General features: G+C 45.3%; 1 protein-coding gene across 1 annotated transcript in view; it reads left to right on the top strand.

The window, feature by feature from the left end:
* Nucleotides 1–19629, top strand: part of LOC137431655 (ceramide synthase 6) — a 117980-nt gene extending 98351 nt beyond the window's left edge. The window contains exons 10-12 of the mRNA XM_068123217.2: nucleotides 10284–10390; nucleotides 12334–12490; nucleotides 18503–19629. Coding sequence (XP_067979318.1) covers nucleotides 10284–10390; nucleotides 12334–12490; nucleotides 18503–18607 — 369 coding nt within the window. The 3' untranslated portion in view covers nucleotides 18608–19629. The remainder of the gene's footprint in view (nucleotides 1–10283; nucleotides 10391–12333; nucleotides 12491–18502) is intronic.

Raw genomic sequence — 19629 nt, forward strand, 5'->3', positions numbered from 1 at the left:
ACCCTCGAGCAGCCCACGTACAGCTGGCCATGGGAAGTACCCGGCATTGCCGGGTGGGGGAAGGGAGGGGAGGGGAAGGGGAGGGGAGGGGAATGGGGGGGGAGGGGAGAAAAGGGGGGGGAGGGGAGAAGAGGAGGGAGGGGGAGCGGGAGGAGGAGAGGGGAGAAGAGGGGGGGGAGGGGAGGGGAGGGGGGGAGGGGGAGGGTGGAGGGGAGGGTAAGGGGGGAGGGGTAGGGGGGAAGGGGGAGGGAGAAGGGGTGGGGGGAGGGGGGAGTCAAGTCGGAAGTCATTGTCGTCAATTGAATGTCGCATTTATTTTTTATTCCCTGTCAAATGGCATTGGTCCCGCATTCCAGACCCGGAAGTCGGAAGTCATTGTCGTCAAAGTTGAAACATTAACGTTACGAAATATGCTGATGACGTCATCATTTTAAAACCCGAAGGTTTTTTAAACATTTAAGGTGTGCTGTAGTTTCTCTGGGACGTACTGATTCCGAATATGAAGTTGAAAAATTAACGTTCCGAAATACGCTGATGACGTCATAATTTTAAAACGCGACGTTTTTTTTTTTAGTTGAGATTTTATTCGAATTCGAATCCCATTAAATTTCAACTGTTGGAAACAATAATTATTTCAATTTCCAACAGTTGAAATAATTATTGTTTCCAACAGTTGAAATTTAATGGATTTCGAATTCAAATAAAATCTCAACGACCGTTTATTCGTTCTTGGCGCGAAAAAATGGCGCGCATTTTGTCATTATGTGCGACTTTACGTCACTCCTACGGACGTGAAAACATTCGTTTTCCTTAAAAATATATATTTAAAATAAATACAATAGTACATAAATTAACAATAAAAGAAGCTAAAAAACAATTTAAAATACAATAAAAAGCACATTAAAAATATATAAATATGTACGTACAGTATACTGTACATACGCGCAACCGCGGGATCGGAAAGGGGCAATAGCGCCGCCACAAACTACACCATGGAATTGCAGCTGGCGCGGTTTTTTAAACCATTGATATTAAAATAAAACGTAGCCTATAACCACCAGGATTTTATGCTGATTCCGAATCTGTGTCTAAAACTTTTCTCCGATGTGTAGTTCTTGAGTTATAAGCGGACATCCAGACAGACACACACACAGACACTCCTCCTTTATATATAGAGATAGAGATGTAAACAAAACCCGGATGATTGAACAGGACAACGGTACACGTGACCTCTCCTCCATATCATACGAAGAGTTGCTTATTGATTCTAAGCGAATGTAGATGGCACAGTTGTGTTGACTCCATCGAAGAGTGGCATCTTCCACGATGCATGCCCATCGGAGGCAGTTTGTCAATCACAACCGACATCCTGCTCAGCACACCATAATAGGCCTTCATTAGCGGACATGCACAACCAGACCCTTGTTGAGGAGTGTTAGCAGGTTAAGTGAGTCACGTGGCAGAGCTGTGTTTTTAGGGCCAACAGATTCTCGTGATCGTATCCAATAAATTAGTCATTCTCTGGATGTCTGTTCACAGACTGTGCCAATTGTTAGCCAGTTTTTCTTCATTTGGAAGCTACAAACCTCCCCACACCCTAACCCCACACCCTAACCCCACACCCTAACCCCACACCTTATTGCGACTAACTAATTGCGACTATTGCGACTAACCCTAACCCTAACCCTAACCCTAACCCTAACCCTAACCCTAACCCTAACCCTAACACTCTAATCCCACACCCTAACCACACACCCTAACCCCACACCCAATCCCCACACCCTAACCCCTCACCCTAACCCCTCACCCTAACCCCACACCCTAACCCCACACCCTAACCCCACACCCTAACCCCTCACCCTAACCCCACACCCTAACCCCACACCCTAACCTTACACCATAACCCCACACCCTAACCTCACACCATAACCCCACACTCTAACCCCACACTCTAACCCCACACCCTAACCCCACACCATAATCCCACACCCTAACCCCACACCCTAACCCCACACTAATCCCACACCCTAGCCCCACACCCTAACCCCACACTCTAATCCCACACCCTAACACCACACCCTAACCGCACACCCTAACCCCACACCCTAACCCCACACCCTAGCCCCACACCCTAACCCCACACCCTAACCGCACACCCTAACCCCACACCCTAATCGCACACCCTAACCCCACACCTTAATCCCACACCCTAACCCCACACCCTAACCCCACACCCTAACCCCACACCCTAACCCCACTTCCTCCCCCCTTCATCTCCCGCCTTGCTGCACCCCCATCCATACAAGTTTAATTGACAGGGTTCCAAATTGCGATGTTGTGGAGAAAGAGGAAAAACATACTTTGAAAACAAATTATTCTGCAAAACCGATGTCATTACAACCTTTTGTCGTTTACAAATAATCGAAATGCCTATTATACCGGACAAAATGATACCTTATTATACCTGCCTCATTGAATCCACATTTAAAAGTTCAGGTATTGTCTATTGGTCCAATTTGTGAAAGACCTTTTGCATTCCTGAGTTCAGAGCGATCTCCAGTCTCCAGTCATGGAAAATGTAATAAACGTTGCGAAAGAGTTTGCTTCTTCAAAACATGAGGACAGCTAACAACGGGAAGAAAAAGGTTTTCCCACTCTTTGTGGGTTTTCTTTTCCATTTGCACCATTTGCGTTTGGAAATCCTTTGCGGATACGGAATATGGGATCGTCTCATCCGTAAGAGAATTTGACCATTAATAGAGTTTAACTCATTGGAAAAATTGTGGCAGGATCCCAGTTTTTCCCTCTGGGCGATTCCTGAATCAAGTCATTGTGTGAAGGATTCTTCTTCTGTGTTGCCTTGTATTGCAGCCTCAAAACTCGAACTGCACTCCGAGGAGCGCACACCTCCGTCAGGTCGAACAGTTTCTATCCCACTGATAGGCCGGATCTGCATCCGGACCATAACCAAAATATAATTGGCTCGTTCTTTTTACCGAACCACCTGATCCACCAAGCTTTGTCCGAATCTGTCCACAACCTTTTGAGATATCCTGCTCACAGGCAGACAAACAGATAAACAAACAGGGGTGAAAACATAACCTCCGCCCATCTTAGGTGGTGGAGGCACATACTTGGCACGGTCTTTCTCGTAGCTTGAAGGATGATGTACTTATGTCGATGCGCTTTTCATCCACTTTCTGTCTTCGTAAATGATTCCAGTAAACGGAAAAATGTCCCTGGACTAGTCGCGAGGAGCATGCTCTTCATGAGAGTAATGTCTGCATCTTCATGTATGATACAGTCATCCTCTTGCTCAGTCATTTTCAGGCAATTTGCATTCTCTGTTGAATGTAACCTTCTGAGCATGTTTTGGGCGGTCGCCATTCCTCGTGAGAGCATGCTTTTTATGATCTGGAACTGATTTCATTCATGCGTTTCTATATCATTCAACCCACCAGATCATATTTTGTGTCAAAGGCATTCGATTGATCCTTTGTAATATCGAGTGAAGATTGTGTGCACTCTATATTTTCTGGAAACGAAGTTCGCAAAGTCTGTAGCCAGTTGGGCCTTCATTATATTACAAAACATCAAACAAACTCTACATTGTTGTTCTTATTTTCTTGGATATGGATATACAGTACTGTATCTTCTATCGATATATATATTAACACCATTGTCCCTCTCTCTCTCTCTGGCTTTGTTCCTTATGCACGGCCACATCTTTTAAGTTACAAACTCCAAACTCAGGGTACAAATACAAATTTGTGTGGGGGTAACATCGGCTATGTGGCTGCGGCCTCACACAGGGGTGGAGGGGGACCATGGAGGGGTCGTAAATTATATATCTAAATGTGTACCCTGTAGCGCCATCTGGTGGTGGTGGTAGAAAGTATCACTACTTCCTTTACCACTTATCACTCATCACAGTCAAAGCACTCATCTTTGAGGTTAAAGCACTCATCACACAGGTAAATTTGACCTTTTCCCTTCTTCCCCTCACACCTCCTCCCTCCCACATCCTCCCCGCACCCAACCCCCTCCCCCTTCCCCCAAATGGGAAATTGTCAAATTGTCATTGCCTGTCAAATTGAGAAAAATAATGTCGCATCACCAGCGATTAAGACCACTGGATGACGAATGGCCGAACATTTTTTAATTCTTGGCGGTTATGACGCGCGCGAGATGGAGACTGCGAGACGTTTGCCTGACGAAACACACGGGTTTATTCCGAAACCACGAACAAAAAAACACGACAGTAAATTCAACAAATAATTTAATGAAAATAAAGCAAGGGGTGAAAATGAAAGGTGAGGTTAAAAACTAATGTCTACTTTGAGGAGCCTCATGCTCTGACTCAAAAATGGACACACAGGGGAAAGATGAAATAAAATGAAATCCCTTTTTATAGTGCACTTTTTTTTCTTTTGTTTTTTGTATACAAGATCGAGGCACATGTAAGAGATAACATTGATCACAAAAAGACAAACTGACACATAAAACATGATAAAGGGAGCGGGAGACAAGGCCAGCTTGGAAATGTGGTTTTCCCAAGAAAAATCATAGCAGATAGTGAGACCCAAAAGCTTGAGTGACAGAACTTCTTGGAGAGGATTGTTGAGAAAGTAGATGGGAGGGTTGTCCAGTCGGTCTTTTCGGAGAGACATAGTAAGAGTGTGAGATTTGTCAGGATTGAAAGACATGTTCCACTTGTTTGCCCAGTCTGTGATTTTGTCCAGGTCTGCAGAGAGTGAGGAGGCTGCAGACTGCCAATCTGAGGGATGAGGTATGGAGCGGCAGAGGGTGGAGTCATCAGCAAAGAGATAGAGAGGATTTTCCAGAGAGTCGGAGAGATCATTGTTGAAGACCAGAAAAAGCACAGGCCCAGAACACTGCCTTGGGGAACTCCAGCCTGAACAGGAAGGGGAGATGAGAGGAATCCATTCAGGGCCACACGTTGACTACAACCAGAGAGGAAGTCCGCAAGCCATGCGTGGAGATTTCTATGGATACCATAGGAGGAGAGTTTGGTGAGCAGAGCTGGAGCCCAGACCGTATCGAAGGCACGTGATATGTCAAGGGAGACAGCTCTGATTTCCTGTTTGGCATTGAGGACCTCCATCCATTGTTGAGACAGCAGAAGCAGCATGTCCAGAGTAGAATGACCTGGTCTGAATCCAAATTGATGATCCGAAATCAAGCCATTGGAGAAGACGAAGGATTTGATATCCGAAGCAATGATGGATTCCATGACTTTGCTGATTATTGGGAGCAGGCTGATTGGTCTGTAGTTGCAAGGATCCGTTTTTGCACATTTTTTGTGTAAAGTGGTAATGTTTGCTGATTTCCAAGATGCTGGCAGATGACCTTGAGCAAAAGAGAGGGTGAAGAGAACAGAGAGAGGGTGTGAAACAGCGTCAGAGCAGGATTTTAGGACCCGTGGGCTGATACCGTCTGGTCCAGTTGCAGAATAAGGGTCGAGGTTTGACAAAAACTTCTCCACCTTGTCAGGAGAGTTGGGCAAAGACTCCAGGAGCTGGGTTCGACTGGGAAAGGTGGGTACAGAAAGGCATGGGTTCGGGACACAAGATTTTGAGGCAAACACAGATTTGAGGCATTCAGCTTTTTCACATACAGAGTCAGCTGTCTAGCCGTTTGAGGTAAGGGAGGGGATGGAGGGGGAACAAACACCAGAAACAGATTTGACCAGACGCCACCAGGATTTGGAGGAGGGAGATAGGTTTGAGAGTTCAGTTTTGAGAGCAGAGAGATATTGTTTCCTGGCTCTCCTGAGGGTAGACACACACTTGTTCCGAGCATTGTGAAAGGAACTGAGATTGCCTTCAGTTGGATTTGCCTTTCATGAGGTGAAGGCAAGTTGTTTCACGGCAAATACCTCACCACAAGCTTCAGTGTACCATGGACACGGGAGGAAGGGTTTGACAACTGAAGACGTGATGGGATAAATCCGTGCATTAGAGAGAGCAGTTTACTTTGGAAGAATTCCTAGGAAGAGTTGATGTCAGAGGCAGTAGAGATGGGAGACAAGTCCAGATGATTGATGGCTGCTTGAAGACCATGCCAGTCAGCCTGAGTGAAATGCCAGACTCGTCGGTGCTGTGGAGGCTCTCTGAGAATGGCCAGAGAGATGTCCAATTCAACAAGCACATGATCAGATGAGCCGATTGGAGCAGAAGAAGAGCAGCAGACATTTGCAGGGAAGTTAGTCATAACTAAGTCTAGAAGAGAAGATGCGCCGTTGACTGAGATCCGGGTCGGGAAATTGACAGATTGAGTCAGTCCCAATGAGTCGCAGAAATTCTTTGCTGAGGTGCCATGGCTGGTGAGAGAGGTACCCACACCCAGCCAGCTGGCATGATGACAGTTGAAGTCGCCACATATGAGGAAGAGAAAGTTGGGATGAGTGGATAGAAGTTGGTCCATGTTGTCAGACAGGGAGATGTAAATGGAGTCATCACTGTTTGGAGGACGGTACAGAACACATATGAACAAAAGGTGGGAGCGGAGAGGAAGCCGTAGCCAGAGGTACTCCTGGGGGTGGGGTGGAGAGAGGGCAGTGCAAGGAGAGTGTGGAAGAGAGTTTTTGATAAAGATAGCAACCCCACCTCCAGGACGAGGATCAGGTCTATCATACCGGAGGAGGGAGTAACCAGAGCAAAGTCGAAGGTTGGAGGAGGTGGAGGTATGTGATGGAAGGGAGAGGAAGTGGTGAGGAGGCAGCTTTGAGGAGGAGGGGGGAGAATTGGAGAAAAATAGTAGAGGGGGACATTATAAGGGGAGTGGTGGGGGGGGGGGGGGGGGAGAGTGGCGGGTGGGAAGTTGGTTATAACCAAGCACGTCCAATGAGATCGTTTGGTGAGGTCGGCAGTGGTGGCCACGTCCTATGCTTTCCGTGCCTGAGCGCCCAATATGGCACCGGCCAAAGACGCGAGCGCACCGGGCTGTGAAGCGATCAGCCAAGACAGTCCTCTCAGTTTTCTCCACCACTGTTCGGGAGGGACAGCGTGGCCTCTAGCTCCCTTGCGCCAACAATAATCGAAGGTCCTTAACGATCGTCTCAGAAAAACTCTTTCCTCAAAAGCACACAAAAATGGCCAAGCTTCTTCACCAGGACCAAGAGAGACGCGCTCTTTTTCTTCTGTAGAAGCTTCTAGATGACCCTTCCACCGACCAATGGCGAAGCTCTTTCCAACTCACCCCATGCTCCTCTCGGCCGATCATGACCTTCAGGGGTGTGGCCTGCTGGCTCTTTCTCCACCTCTCCATCACACCACCCTGGGGGCGTGGCCTTTTTCCTTATTAGGTCCTTTGGGCGGGGCTTAGTCTGATCGGCTCGGCTAGGCTTGGGTTCTGCCGGTGGTTGTTGTTGTTTAAAGGGGGTTTTCATGGCCGGCCTTGGGAGCAAAATGTAAAGGGAAAATTACAGAGGAGAAATCACATACTGGGGAAAATTAGCCTTAATCCCTACATTAATTAGCACTGCCTTACCCCTTGTGTGTACATAAACAATCTTAAGCTACAGTTTCCCTTCTTAAGTACATCGAGATTTCTCCTACGCATCCACGGTCCATGCTACAATTACAGTATACAGTCCTTCCCTACGGTATCCTATCACCTACCCCATAAACGTAACAATAATAACCAGAGAGAGCCGGGAACATTGTGTGAGGCAAACATTTCTAGCAGCAAGGGATGTGGGTGGGGTGAGGAGGTGGTTATGAAATGCCAAATGTCTCTCTCTTTTGATTAAATCCATCAGCGAAGTGACGGGCAGGATTGGAATCAAAAATAAAAATGTGTTACAACCTGCATGGAGCAACAGGTCGAATCGTTAGACCACAGTGGTGAAGTAGTAAAACATTTGGTGGGTAAACCGAAACTATACGACAGTCAGTTGAGGCTGTGAAGCAGCCGAACTTGAAGGCGAAACTGTAGCGGTGTTACTGATCAATTATTTATCACACTGGGAGAGTGATTTTATAAAATACTAGCAGGGTTGCCCGGTCTATTTTTTGTGGGACTTCCCTCCACCCTCTAAAGAATGGGGTCGGAGATCATTTAATATTACCTTTTACATAGCTATAAAGGCTTCGGCACTATAGTGCAATTAAAAAAAAAAAATTGGCCTCAGACACTCCCCAACACTCACTGATGAACCTCAGAGTATAGATGAAGGTACCTTGCAGTTAATTTCAAAACAAGCAAAAGAAAACAGCGTGGAAGTGGAAGCACAATTGATATTTTAAGGGAAAGACTATTACCTCCAGATTATACATACCTTTTTGAAGTTGTCCAATATTTTCACCTGTAAAATGTAATATAAATAAATTTTCATAAGAAATAGTGTTTGGTGAAAAACCGAAACAAGTTTGCTTTAGCCTTTAATGGGACGAGTCCGATAGGATGGTGCAGAGGAGTCCGATAGGATGGTGCAGAGGAGTCCGATAGGATGGTGCAGAGGTCGCGCACTTACCTTTGAATTCTCATGTCTGGATTTGATTCTCGAACCCGAATTGAAACTGTCGTGTTGCTGCTTCGCAGGCAGGGCATTGCATCAATGAATGTGTCACCCCTCGATGGACATTCAGTCATCTGCTAGCACTAGTTGGTGGAAGTTAAATATCCCATTGTGTGTATTTCACAAAGAGAAGGCGAGTTATCCCCGACACACTGAATAAATTCCACATTCCAGTCATGACTACCCGTGAGAAGACAATACCCTGCCTTGCCTTGAATGCTGGAAACTTTAACCCTGGAAGACAATACCCTTCCCTGCTTTTTCCTGAACCCTGGAAGGCAATACTCTTCCCTGCTTTTCCCTGAACCCTGGAAGGCAATACCCTTCCCTGCTTTTCCCTGAACCCTAGAAGGCAATACCCTTCCCTGCTTTTCCCTGAACCCTGGAAGGCAATACTCTTCCCTGCTTTTCCCTGAACCCTGGAAGGCAATATCCTTCCCTGCTTTTCCCTGAACCCTAGAAGGCAATACCCTTCCCTGCTTTTCCCTGAACCCTGGAAGGCAATACTCTTCCCTGCTTTTCCCTGAACCCTGGAAGGCAATACCCTTCCCTGCTTTTCCCTGAACCCTGAAAGACAGTACCCTACTCTGCTTTGCACTGAACCCTGGAAGGCAATACCCTTCCCTGCTTTTCCCTGAACCCAAGAAGGCAATACTCTTCCCTGCTTTTCCCTGAACCCTGGAAGGCAATACCCTTCCCTGCTTTTCCCTGAACCCTAGAAGGCAATACCCTTCCCTGCTTTTCCCTGAACCCTGGAAGGCAATACCCTTCCCTGCTTTTCCCTGAACCCTGGAAGGCAATACTCTTCCCTGCTTTTCCCTGAACCCTGGAAGGCAATACCCTTCCCTGCTTTTCCCTGAACCCTGAAAGACAGTACCCTACTCTGCTTTGCACTGAACCCTGGAAGGCAATACCCTTCCCTGCTTTTCCCTGAACCCAAGAAGGCAATACTCTTCCCTGCTTTTCCCTGAACCCTGGAAGGCAATACCCTTCCCTGCTTTTCCCTGAACCCTAGAAGGCAATACCCTTCCCTGCTTTTCCCTGAACCCTGGAAGGCAATACCCTTCCCTGCTTTTCCCTGAACCCTAGAAGGCAATACCCTTCCCTGCTTTTCCCTGAACCCTGGAAGGCAATACTCTTCCCTGCTTTTCCCTGAACCCTGGAAGGCAATACTCTTCCCTGCTTTTCCCTGAACCCTGGAAGGCAATACCCTTCCCTGCTTTTCCCTGAACCCTGAAAGACAGTACCCTACTCTGCTTTGCACTGAACCCTGGAAGGCAATACCCTACCCTGCTTTTCCCTGAACCCTGGAAGGCAATACCCTACTCTGCTGTTCCCTGAACCCTGGAAGGCAATACCCTACTCTGCTTTTCCCTGAACCCTGGAAGGCAATACCCTACCCTGCTTTGCCTTGAACCCTTGAACCCTGCAAGGCAATTGTATATGTGTTAAACAGGCAGATTATGTTTTTAGAACGATTGTGTAAAATGTACTCTGCACCGACCCAGCATTTTCCAATCAATTCTCAATTCGTTTTCTATTCCACTGTTGTGCTATATACAATTCTGTCCTTTTCCTGCAGATAAAAAGATTAGCATTTCATTTTACAACTGTTGAACAATTGGCGGTCCATCTGGTGTTATCGTGCCATATGCCATAACTCTAAGAAATCACGAGATTATCTCAAATATCCATTGTAATGACATGCTAGCAAATGCTGCATCCCTGTCTCTTCCCACAGGCTGCTAAACTGGCTAACTATGCCAAGTACCAAAAGCTTTGCGACGTACTTTTTGGACTTTTTGCCATAATCTTCATAGGAACTCGGCTGTGCATATACCCACTTTGGTAAGTCAGTTTGTTTTGCCTCCTTGGAGTGCCAGCATGTGCTCGTCGTTTCGTAAAGCATCGGTTGCATTCCGGAAGCTGGCGCTTGCGTACAGAATTCAATTTTCACGGTTTATTCTAGACTTGGACTACGTCTAACAAATTTTCATAAACCGAGTCAACCATGAGCTGTTCTCCCTATTCCGTGTCAATGTGCCTGAAAGCTGCCTCAAGTTATGACTTCACAACCAGGAATCGATTCCATGAACTCTGACGTACTCATTTTGCTGCACGTGTTGATTACCATTGCATGTTGTTTGAGTTGACGCACAAATAAATCCTTCAAACTTTTGATTGCTGTAGCTGCCAAAAAAACGACTCTACTAGATTAAATTGCAGCAACTTTGAACAATAAATTACCTTCCGTTGTATAATACAGGTGTTTCTGCATTTTAATTACATCCTCGTTTTTGTCTTATTACTTGTATGCTTACTATCTTGCACGGTACCTTGTTGAGGGATGTATCATTCCCTTTTGTGAAAGTTGTGCCGATTCATGTCTGATTAACACGGTTGCCATTTTATGTCGAACACGAACACCAAAATTAAAGGGACATTTCGTGTATTCTCCGGATTCCTGCACTTTGAGTAAAACCGGAAACTTAATTGGCCTAATCGTAACAGTGCAAACTAGATGGTATTCATAGAATACTTACCCTGCGCAGTCAACATGTTGCGAGCCAACTCTTCTGTTTTTGAACATTTTTTTTTCTTTGATCCAATATCGCTGCCAGACCACATGAGCGATGACAACATAAATTTATATTCTCTAATATAATTGTTGCATAGATCACACTCAATACATTTCATACTGATCAGACTAAGCGTTTTCCCTGTCGAATTATGATGTCATAATTATGGCACCAATGACGTCATCGTTAACAACACCTATTACCCATATGGAGTTCTTTACAATGAGCCATGTTTAAATTTTTTCCATGCAGCAGTTTTGGAGATATAGAGGTGCAACATTTTTCGGGTTTTCCAAGATGGCGCCTGTAACACATGACCTATGATGTCATGATTATCATTAAAATATTCGAAAGGAGGCGGCGCTCCGATGGTGAAAATTTTGTGTCCATCAGACCAACAGTTGCTGAAATTTTTAAAATAATGATCGGATGGATAAGTGTTGTATTTGTCGAATTATGACGTCATAACGAAGGCGCTGATGACATCATCATTAACATATCTTATTCCCCATGGGGAGTAGTTGACAATGAGCCAGTTCTCAATTTTTTTTCCACGAAGTGGTTTCAGAGATATAGAGGTGTGAAGTTTTTCCAAGATGGCGCCTGTACCACGTGACCTATGACGTCATAATAATCATTTAAATATTCTACAGGAGGAGGCCCTCCTATGGTGAAAATTTCATGTCAATCGGACCAACTGTTGCCGGGAAAATGAATTTTTAAAATGCAGACACGTACGGCACATGTGCGAAACTGAATGCTTAACCCCGCTTTTCGCTTCGCTAGCGCGGGGTAACAAGGTCTGATTTGTTAGTAAGACGTGTCCACGTGTCTGTGGATTATAATTGATGTGCGTATGTTTGTCGGTTTTGTTTGCCCTTCTTGTACTTTTGACGGCTTTGTGGAAGGATGTTGAAGGTCTGTTTGATCTTCTGTTCATCGAGCCTGACATTGAAACTAGGTAATCCTACCGCATAGTTAATCAACTCATCCGCTTCCGATGAGTGCCATCAAATCTTTGTTTGGGTTATGGATGGATGGATGTACACATTTGCAAGTTGAAGCTTTGCATGTCACACGGAATCCTTGGTTGCATGCATGCATATACCAACGAAGGCTGGCTGAACGTAACCATCACTTTGTACGAATATTATGAATATATTAAACAAAGAGGGAAATTGTTTTAACGAGGTACAAATTGCAATTTTACAGGGTCCTCAATACGGCAATGTTTGAGAGCTGGGAGATCATAGGACCTTACCCATCCTGGTGGGTGTTCAACCCAATGCTGCTGCTGCTGCAAGTGCTGCACATCATGTGGTCTTACCTCATCCTACGACTTACATGCCGTGCAGTTTCCAGGGGAAAGGTAAGCTAAACTCGATGCACACGCTACACACACACTTAATGGTTGAGGTACTGTTACGGATTCGTCACTTCCGTTGTTGTGGTTTTCATCCACTGTAAACATTTTTGATTCCATGTACTGTTATTGTTGTCGTTTAAAGGAAATATAGATTAATATTTTCAAAAGGTAAAAAAGTTAATGTTTTAAATGAAACCGGAACCGGACGACGACGAAGAGGAGGAGGAGGAGAAAGAAGGCGGAGCGAGTGAGTCGGACAAGAAGCCGAGCTACTTCAAGGTCCTGAGCGAACGTTGGCGCACAAGGGTCACGTGTGAACTTTGGGTTTCCCGGGAAAGGGATTCCTGCGAAAGAGTTGTCATCGCTGTGACAGATAAACCTGCGTGACAGGTTTTGCGGTTAATTCCGGAGAGAATCATCAGAGTGCCGTTATGCCACGAGAACGGGCCGTCGGCCATTTTGACCTCGCGCAGGATTTGCGCTTCGCTCAAGGTTTTTCACTTCGCTTCACCCATTTTCATGGCATTCAGACGTTAATCTGGTGTGCGTGTGTAACATGGCTTTTGAGTGGGAGCCGTCGAACGTCCATACCCGAGGGTGTGATTTCCCAGTCACCTTGAGGGCACCTTTGCGCAGCTTTGGCAGCGGGACTGTGACTGTCATCCCAACGGGACTGTGACTGTCATCCCAACGGGATTCTGGTCTCGATTGGACATCGTTCTGACGATCGCTGGAGCGGATCGACTTTGGCTTGAGGCCGGAATAGAGACATTGGGGAATGTTCTTCTTTTCGCTCACTTGGAGCACAGTGAGTTATATTGTACGAACCTGATGGTACCATACAACAACACAACAGGCATTTTAAGGCCATTTTCCCTGCAAGAGCGGGGGTTAGCCTTGCGGTCCCCATGACAATGTTCTCCATTTTGCCCTATTTTCTGCATCTCCCCTTGTTAACCCGCTTGCTCGCATTTCTTCTTCGACCATCTTTAGCCAAGTCTTTCTCGGTCTTCCCCATCCTCTACTTCCTTCTACATTCATTTCCATCACTCTTCTCAACCAGTCACTTTCATCCTTCCTCAACACATGACCAAACCATCTCAAACTGTTTCTCTTCACAGCATCCATCACAGGCTCTATTCCCATCATCTTTCGCAATTCATCATTTGTCTTCCTCTCTCTCACCGATACTCCACACATCCACCGAACCATTCGCATTTCCACCCTTTCCAGCCTTCGTTGCTGCTCTATGTTCATTACCCATGTCTCGCTCCCATAAATCACAACACTTCTCACACATGCAGCATACACCTTTCCCTTCAGCTTCAACGACACTCCCCTCCTCGTCAGCACGCCACTCAGTGCCGAAACTTCTTCCATGCACATCTCACTCGAGCAGTCGTTGCCAAGTCTGATCCACCTTCTCCATTCAGCATGTCTCCTAGGTAACAAAATGTTTTCACACCTTCCAGCTTCACGCCGTCTCCAAGATCCAACTCAACATTTCCTCCATCTGCAGCTCCCTCTGTGCACACCTTACATTGGAATGTCGCTGCCACACTGGTTAATGACCCTCTCAAACCACTACATTTTTGATGAACCCACTCAGCGCACATTGGACATTGAATGGAATTCACTCCGACACCCTTCCTGCACACAGCACACGGCCACTTCCCAGTTCTTTCCACCTCACCACATGCTTTACCACTTGCCATCACCTTCGTTTTTCCGATATTCACCTTCAGACCTTTTGTCTCCATACATTCCTTCCACTTGTTCATCTTCTCCTTCAGTCCATCCATACTTTATGCAATCAACACCAGATCATCTGCATACAACAACTCCCACGGTAAACCCTCCTTTACGTTCTGAGCCAGCACCTCCATGACAGCTACAAATAGTAGTGGACTTAGTACCGACCCCTGATGCACTCCCACCTTCACCTCAAACTCACCACTGTTCCCGTCCTTCGTCCTTACAGCTGTGCACGCGCTTTTGTACATTGCCATCACTACTCTGATCAACCATTCCTCCACTCCTAACTTCCTCAATGCCCATGTCACTACTTCACGTGGAACCCTATCGAATGTTTTCTCCAGATCAACAAACCCAAGAAACAACTTCTTCCTCTTCTCCATATACTTCTCCTGCAACTGCCTCACAATAAAAAGCACGTCTGTCGTTCCTCTTCCTGGCATAATTCCAAACTGCATTTCGTCAATCTTCACTTTCTTCCTTATCCTCCTCTCCAACACCCTTTCCAATACCTTCATTCCATGCTCCAATAACTTTATCGCTCGATACGAGCCACAGTCCAGAGGGTCACCTTTCCCCTTGTATAGAGGGATGAGGGTACTCAGTTCCCAATCCACTGGAATGCGGCCTTCTTTCACCACCAGATTACAGATCTCTGCCATTCTCTTCACACCCCAATTTCCCGCTGCCTTCAACATATCTCCCACAACTCCCGTCGGCCCTCCCGCTTTTCTACTCTTCATTGCTTTTGATCAACTTCCTTCTCGGTTATCTTCTCTGCCGGTCCTAAAACTGGGTTACTCTTATGTTGCCATCCCATTCATTCTCTGCATTCAACAGTATTTCCATATATCTCTTCCATCTTCCTTTAATTCCCTCTGGGTCCACAACGATTTGTCCCACTTCATCCTTCAAGCAACTCACCCCCATCACATCACACCTCTCTTTCGCTATCTGCTTTGCAATCCTGAATACCGCTCTCTGACCCTCTTCCAAATCCAAGCGTTCTCCGAACTTTTTCCTGCATGCCTCCTGTGCCTTTGCTACCTCTTTCTTTGCAGCCTTCTTGGCTGCCTTATAACTTTCATGCTCTGCCTTTTCTGCCCCCATACCCTTCGCCTTCTGCCACTCCTTGAACTTCTTCCTCTTCTCATCAATCTTCTTTCCAACTTCATCATCCCACCACCATATTTCCGAGTGCCTCGGTGGTCCTTTTGTCCATCCACATACCTCACCAACGGCTCCCAACATACTATCTTTCATTGACATCCAACCATTTTCAAGCTCAACCATATCATCCTCTACCATATTCAGCCTCTCTTTTAATGCCTCCCTCACTGTCACCTCTTTCAACCTCCACACCTTCATTCTCGGTTGGTACTTCACCATTTGGTTGGTTGGTACCTGATGGTACCATCATAGGAAACATATATTGGTTGTACAATTGATTACTATTGTTTTTGTGTTGTTATTCTTGTGTGACCTTAATACAATATTTGTTTGTTGGTCACAATTGGTGTGGTTTCACCATTGATCTTTGACACAGAATAACACATCTTTCTGCCGTGACTCCTCTCGGGGCTCGGAGGTACACCGTGACCGGGGTCTGGGGAGGAGCACGTAACAGTACCTATACATTCACTTGTACAAATCTAAGCCCGTGGGGTCAAGTAGGGATAACAATGACCTTGTTCTCATATAATGTATATAATAATGAACAAAAAGTGCATGGTTAACCAAAATGAACTTCCTCCCCACTGCTTTTCACCCACGGCAACCCGTCTCGATGCACCGGGGGCCCCGCTCGCTACAGAGCGCGATATTTCGATTTTCGTGTCGCTGTCGTCGCAGTCGGTGATAGACTGAAATCTGGTGCGGTGATCTACTATGATCTACATCGACTGAAATCTGCTGCGGTGATCTACTACAATCTACTAGAAACACTCGCTCCTTAAAGGAGCGCCAAGGGATTGTTTGTTTTTCTCCTGGACAAGCTGTACAACTTCCGGGAGTTTGAATTATTATTTAGCAATAACATCCAGTTTTCAAGTTATTCTGTCCAGCGGTTTTTTCTATTTAGGTTTTTATACAGATTATTTTCTCTTTTCTTCTTCTTCTATATAATAATACACAAAAAGTACACAGTTATCGATAAAATAATACGCATAATTAAGTGCACGGTTAACCAAAATAATCCCCGCTGCCTTTCGCCCACCGCCACCCGTCCCAATGGACCGTGGGTCCACCTGCTACGGAGCGCTATATTTTTATTTATTCAAAGCATCTAGGCCCATTGATGTTTTTTTCAACGGGTGACTGTATGTGATAATACCGATAGTTTATGTACAAAATATTTCTGCATACACACTTGGGTTGTTGCTTCAATTTGTTCAATGTTTGGTTAATTCCGTTCAATGGTTTATTTGCCTCAAACTGTGAGCTGAAAATATAAGGTAAATATTATTCCAAACAGTACTTTAAGAACATGTTCAAGTAGTTCATAAAATGTAAAGTAGGTAGTGTGGGCAGATTGGTGAAAGACGTATACGAGCATGACAGACGGACTGTGCTATAGTTCGAACCGTAAGTTCATTTTCCACTTAACAACAACAAGATGAACAGAAGACCAGGAAACATAGCAACCGACAATTAGATAGGAGAGGGAGGATTGAAGGGGTTTAATGTGGGTAGAAAAGATCACAGGTATGGATGGGGGGATGGCCAGAGGTGTAACACTGCCAGCTTGAAGCCCTGGAGGGAAGAGTGCGATCGAATAGACCGAAGACGGCAGTTCGACAAGTTATCACACTTCGTATTTATTTATGGCTTTTGGACATCCTGTTAAAAAAAAACAAGACCGATAGTCTAACAATGGCGAAGCCGGGCTTGGATCTGCTGTCCCCCTGTCATGTGACCAGATCCTCAGATTTGGTGGACTTTGTGAGGGACATACATACATACATACATACATACATACATACACAGAACAGACAAACGCTGTTCCAGACAGCATTGCCCTACGGGCTACGTCATAAAAAGACCTTTAGAAACAGGCAGGACAAGCTTAAACCCGTTTTTCATTTGTGCGGAATATTTTAGTGTTTGGTTGCCTAATTTGTGGGTATGCTGCTGATGCAGTGCCCCTTGTAGGGTTTGGAATTGCCAAAGGTGCCGCTTTTTGTATAAAAGACAAGAAGAGGCATGCACACCTTTAAGATCGTTGATCAGCCAACTAGGTTTTTACTGACCATCCAAGAGCAATATGGCAATTCTCCTTTTTTTTTTCTAGAAACTTCCAACGCTAAACCTAATGCAGCTTTCAGTGGGATGTAAACCCACGATCTCTGTTTTAGTCATTCTTTTCAACATACGGTCACCACCATATTTGTTCTATTAAGCTAGTAGGTTGCTGAGAGACATACGCAGTCACTTCTGAGCTGTCTATCCTGGGTTTGAATCCAGACCCAGCTATAAACTCATCCTGGTGTTTCACAGGCAGGGCGGTTCAATGTGTGTGCCGTCCCATGAGTGGATTCTAAACCGGAGGACCCGGGTTGCTAGCACCGTTCCTCGGTGGACGTTAAAAGACCCCAAGGTGCCTTTCACGAACAGTAGGGGAATTATCCCCGGCACCCTTAACAAATTAAAACCCTGGTGTTGGGCTAGCGGCTAGGGTGCCGGCTTAGGATCCTAGGATCCTGGGTTCGAATCCCGGTCAATCGCTGAATTAACGCCAGGGGGGTTGACTCAGCCTGTTCATCCTTCCGAGGTCGGCTAATTGAGTACCAGTTCACTGGTAATTCCCTGCTTGTCGTAAAAAGGTGACAAAAAGGGTTGGCGTCAGGAAGGGCATCCGGCCGTGAAACATTGCTTCAAAAAGGGGACCAAAAAAACAACAACAACCATGGTTCCCGAAAAAGGCCAACCCCCGCAGCCTCTAAAGGTGGTTTTTACCCTTAACAAATTACAAATTCCTGTCACCTTAACTCAAATGTCAGATTTGACCAGCCGGTTCAGGAAAAGACTTTGGCCACAAACGTGCCCCAGCATACACACAGTGGGAATAATTGAAGCCGTTGTACTTGCAGGAGTTGTTCCTCTTTTCACCACTGATGTTGATGTTGTGTTGTACTGAAGTTGTGATGTTGCACATTGAACCGATACTCCTTTGGCAGTTCACAACGTCCGAGTTTTTGGTTTTAATTGCTTGTCTGCATGCGGCCCAATGAGCTCGGTGTGAAGAGAACGCTATCGTTTCAGGTTGATAGAGATGAACGCAGTGACAGCGAAAGTGGTTCGGAAGACGAAGTGCCTGGAAAGCAACGCAGAATTTTGAGAAGAAACGGTCATGTGAAGAATGAATGATCCAAGAGATGAAACTTTTCATTCATCGTCGTTTTTATGTGAAAAAGAACAAAACGACGATCACGCTAAGGTCTCACATCCATCAGTTACTATGTTGTGCACACTATTGAAGGTAGGTTCCTAACTGCTGTCCATTTGTACGAGTTGTAATTAAGGTACATCGTGTATTTCCTCTTCTAGGTTAACTTAAACATGTTTTGTACATTAAAATGACCAGTTTCCATTTTGTGGTTTCTTCTGTGGAGAAATTCTTCAAAATGACACATCAGGCTGGATAAGTCCTTTGCAGTCTTTCGCTCGGAGACAATATTGTGATTCCTATCGTCTATTCCATGCATATGATGTGCGACCTCCTTCGGAGGAAGCTTGATGCGTGTCTCGTCTAGTCCTCGATGAAGGCCACTGTGTGATCAAAACGTCATGCCTGAGATTTTGTCTTCTATATAGTTTTATTTTTTAATGTCTCCGAATCGGGTCTGATTTGCATTTTTTTTTTTGTACAAAAAGTTAATTTATCTCGACTATTAATAGCAGTTTACTGAAAGACAAGTTGAACTCAGGAACGTGTTGGGTTCATTTTGTACCTTTATTAAAAATTGTCTGTTACCATTTTGTCCAATGCCAAAGGACGTATCCCGATGAAAGGGAGACCTGAACGATCATTTTTCCCACTCCAATAAACGTTCCTTTTAGGAAATATTTTGAGCCACTTTTTCAGCAGTTCATTGGATGTCCGTTGAATTTCTAAACTCTACTGGTTCAATATTTTTGTAAGACAAACTTGTAACAACTCTTGTGATTATTAAAATGCTTCATGGCAATTGGAAGAGGATAGATTGGGTGGTGTTAGTTCAGAATGCTACTCCAGAGCAATTTAAATGTACCTTTTCAGAAGTGGTCGTATGCAATAATTCAAATGATAGTTTGGCGGCGTTCTGTTTGTGCACGTACTCCAAACATTCTCATGTGTTACATGTATGATGAGATATATTTCAAGATGCACTAAAAATAATTTGATCGTC

Source organism: Myxine glutinosa, chromosome 7 (genome assembly GCF_964187855.1).
Source record: "Myxine glutinosa chromosome 7, kmMyxGlut1.1, whole genome shotgun sequence".
NCBI classification, from domain to species: domain Eukaryota; kingdom Metazoa; phylum Chordata; class Myxini; order Myxiniformes; family Myxinidae; genus Myxine; species Myxine glutinosa.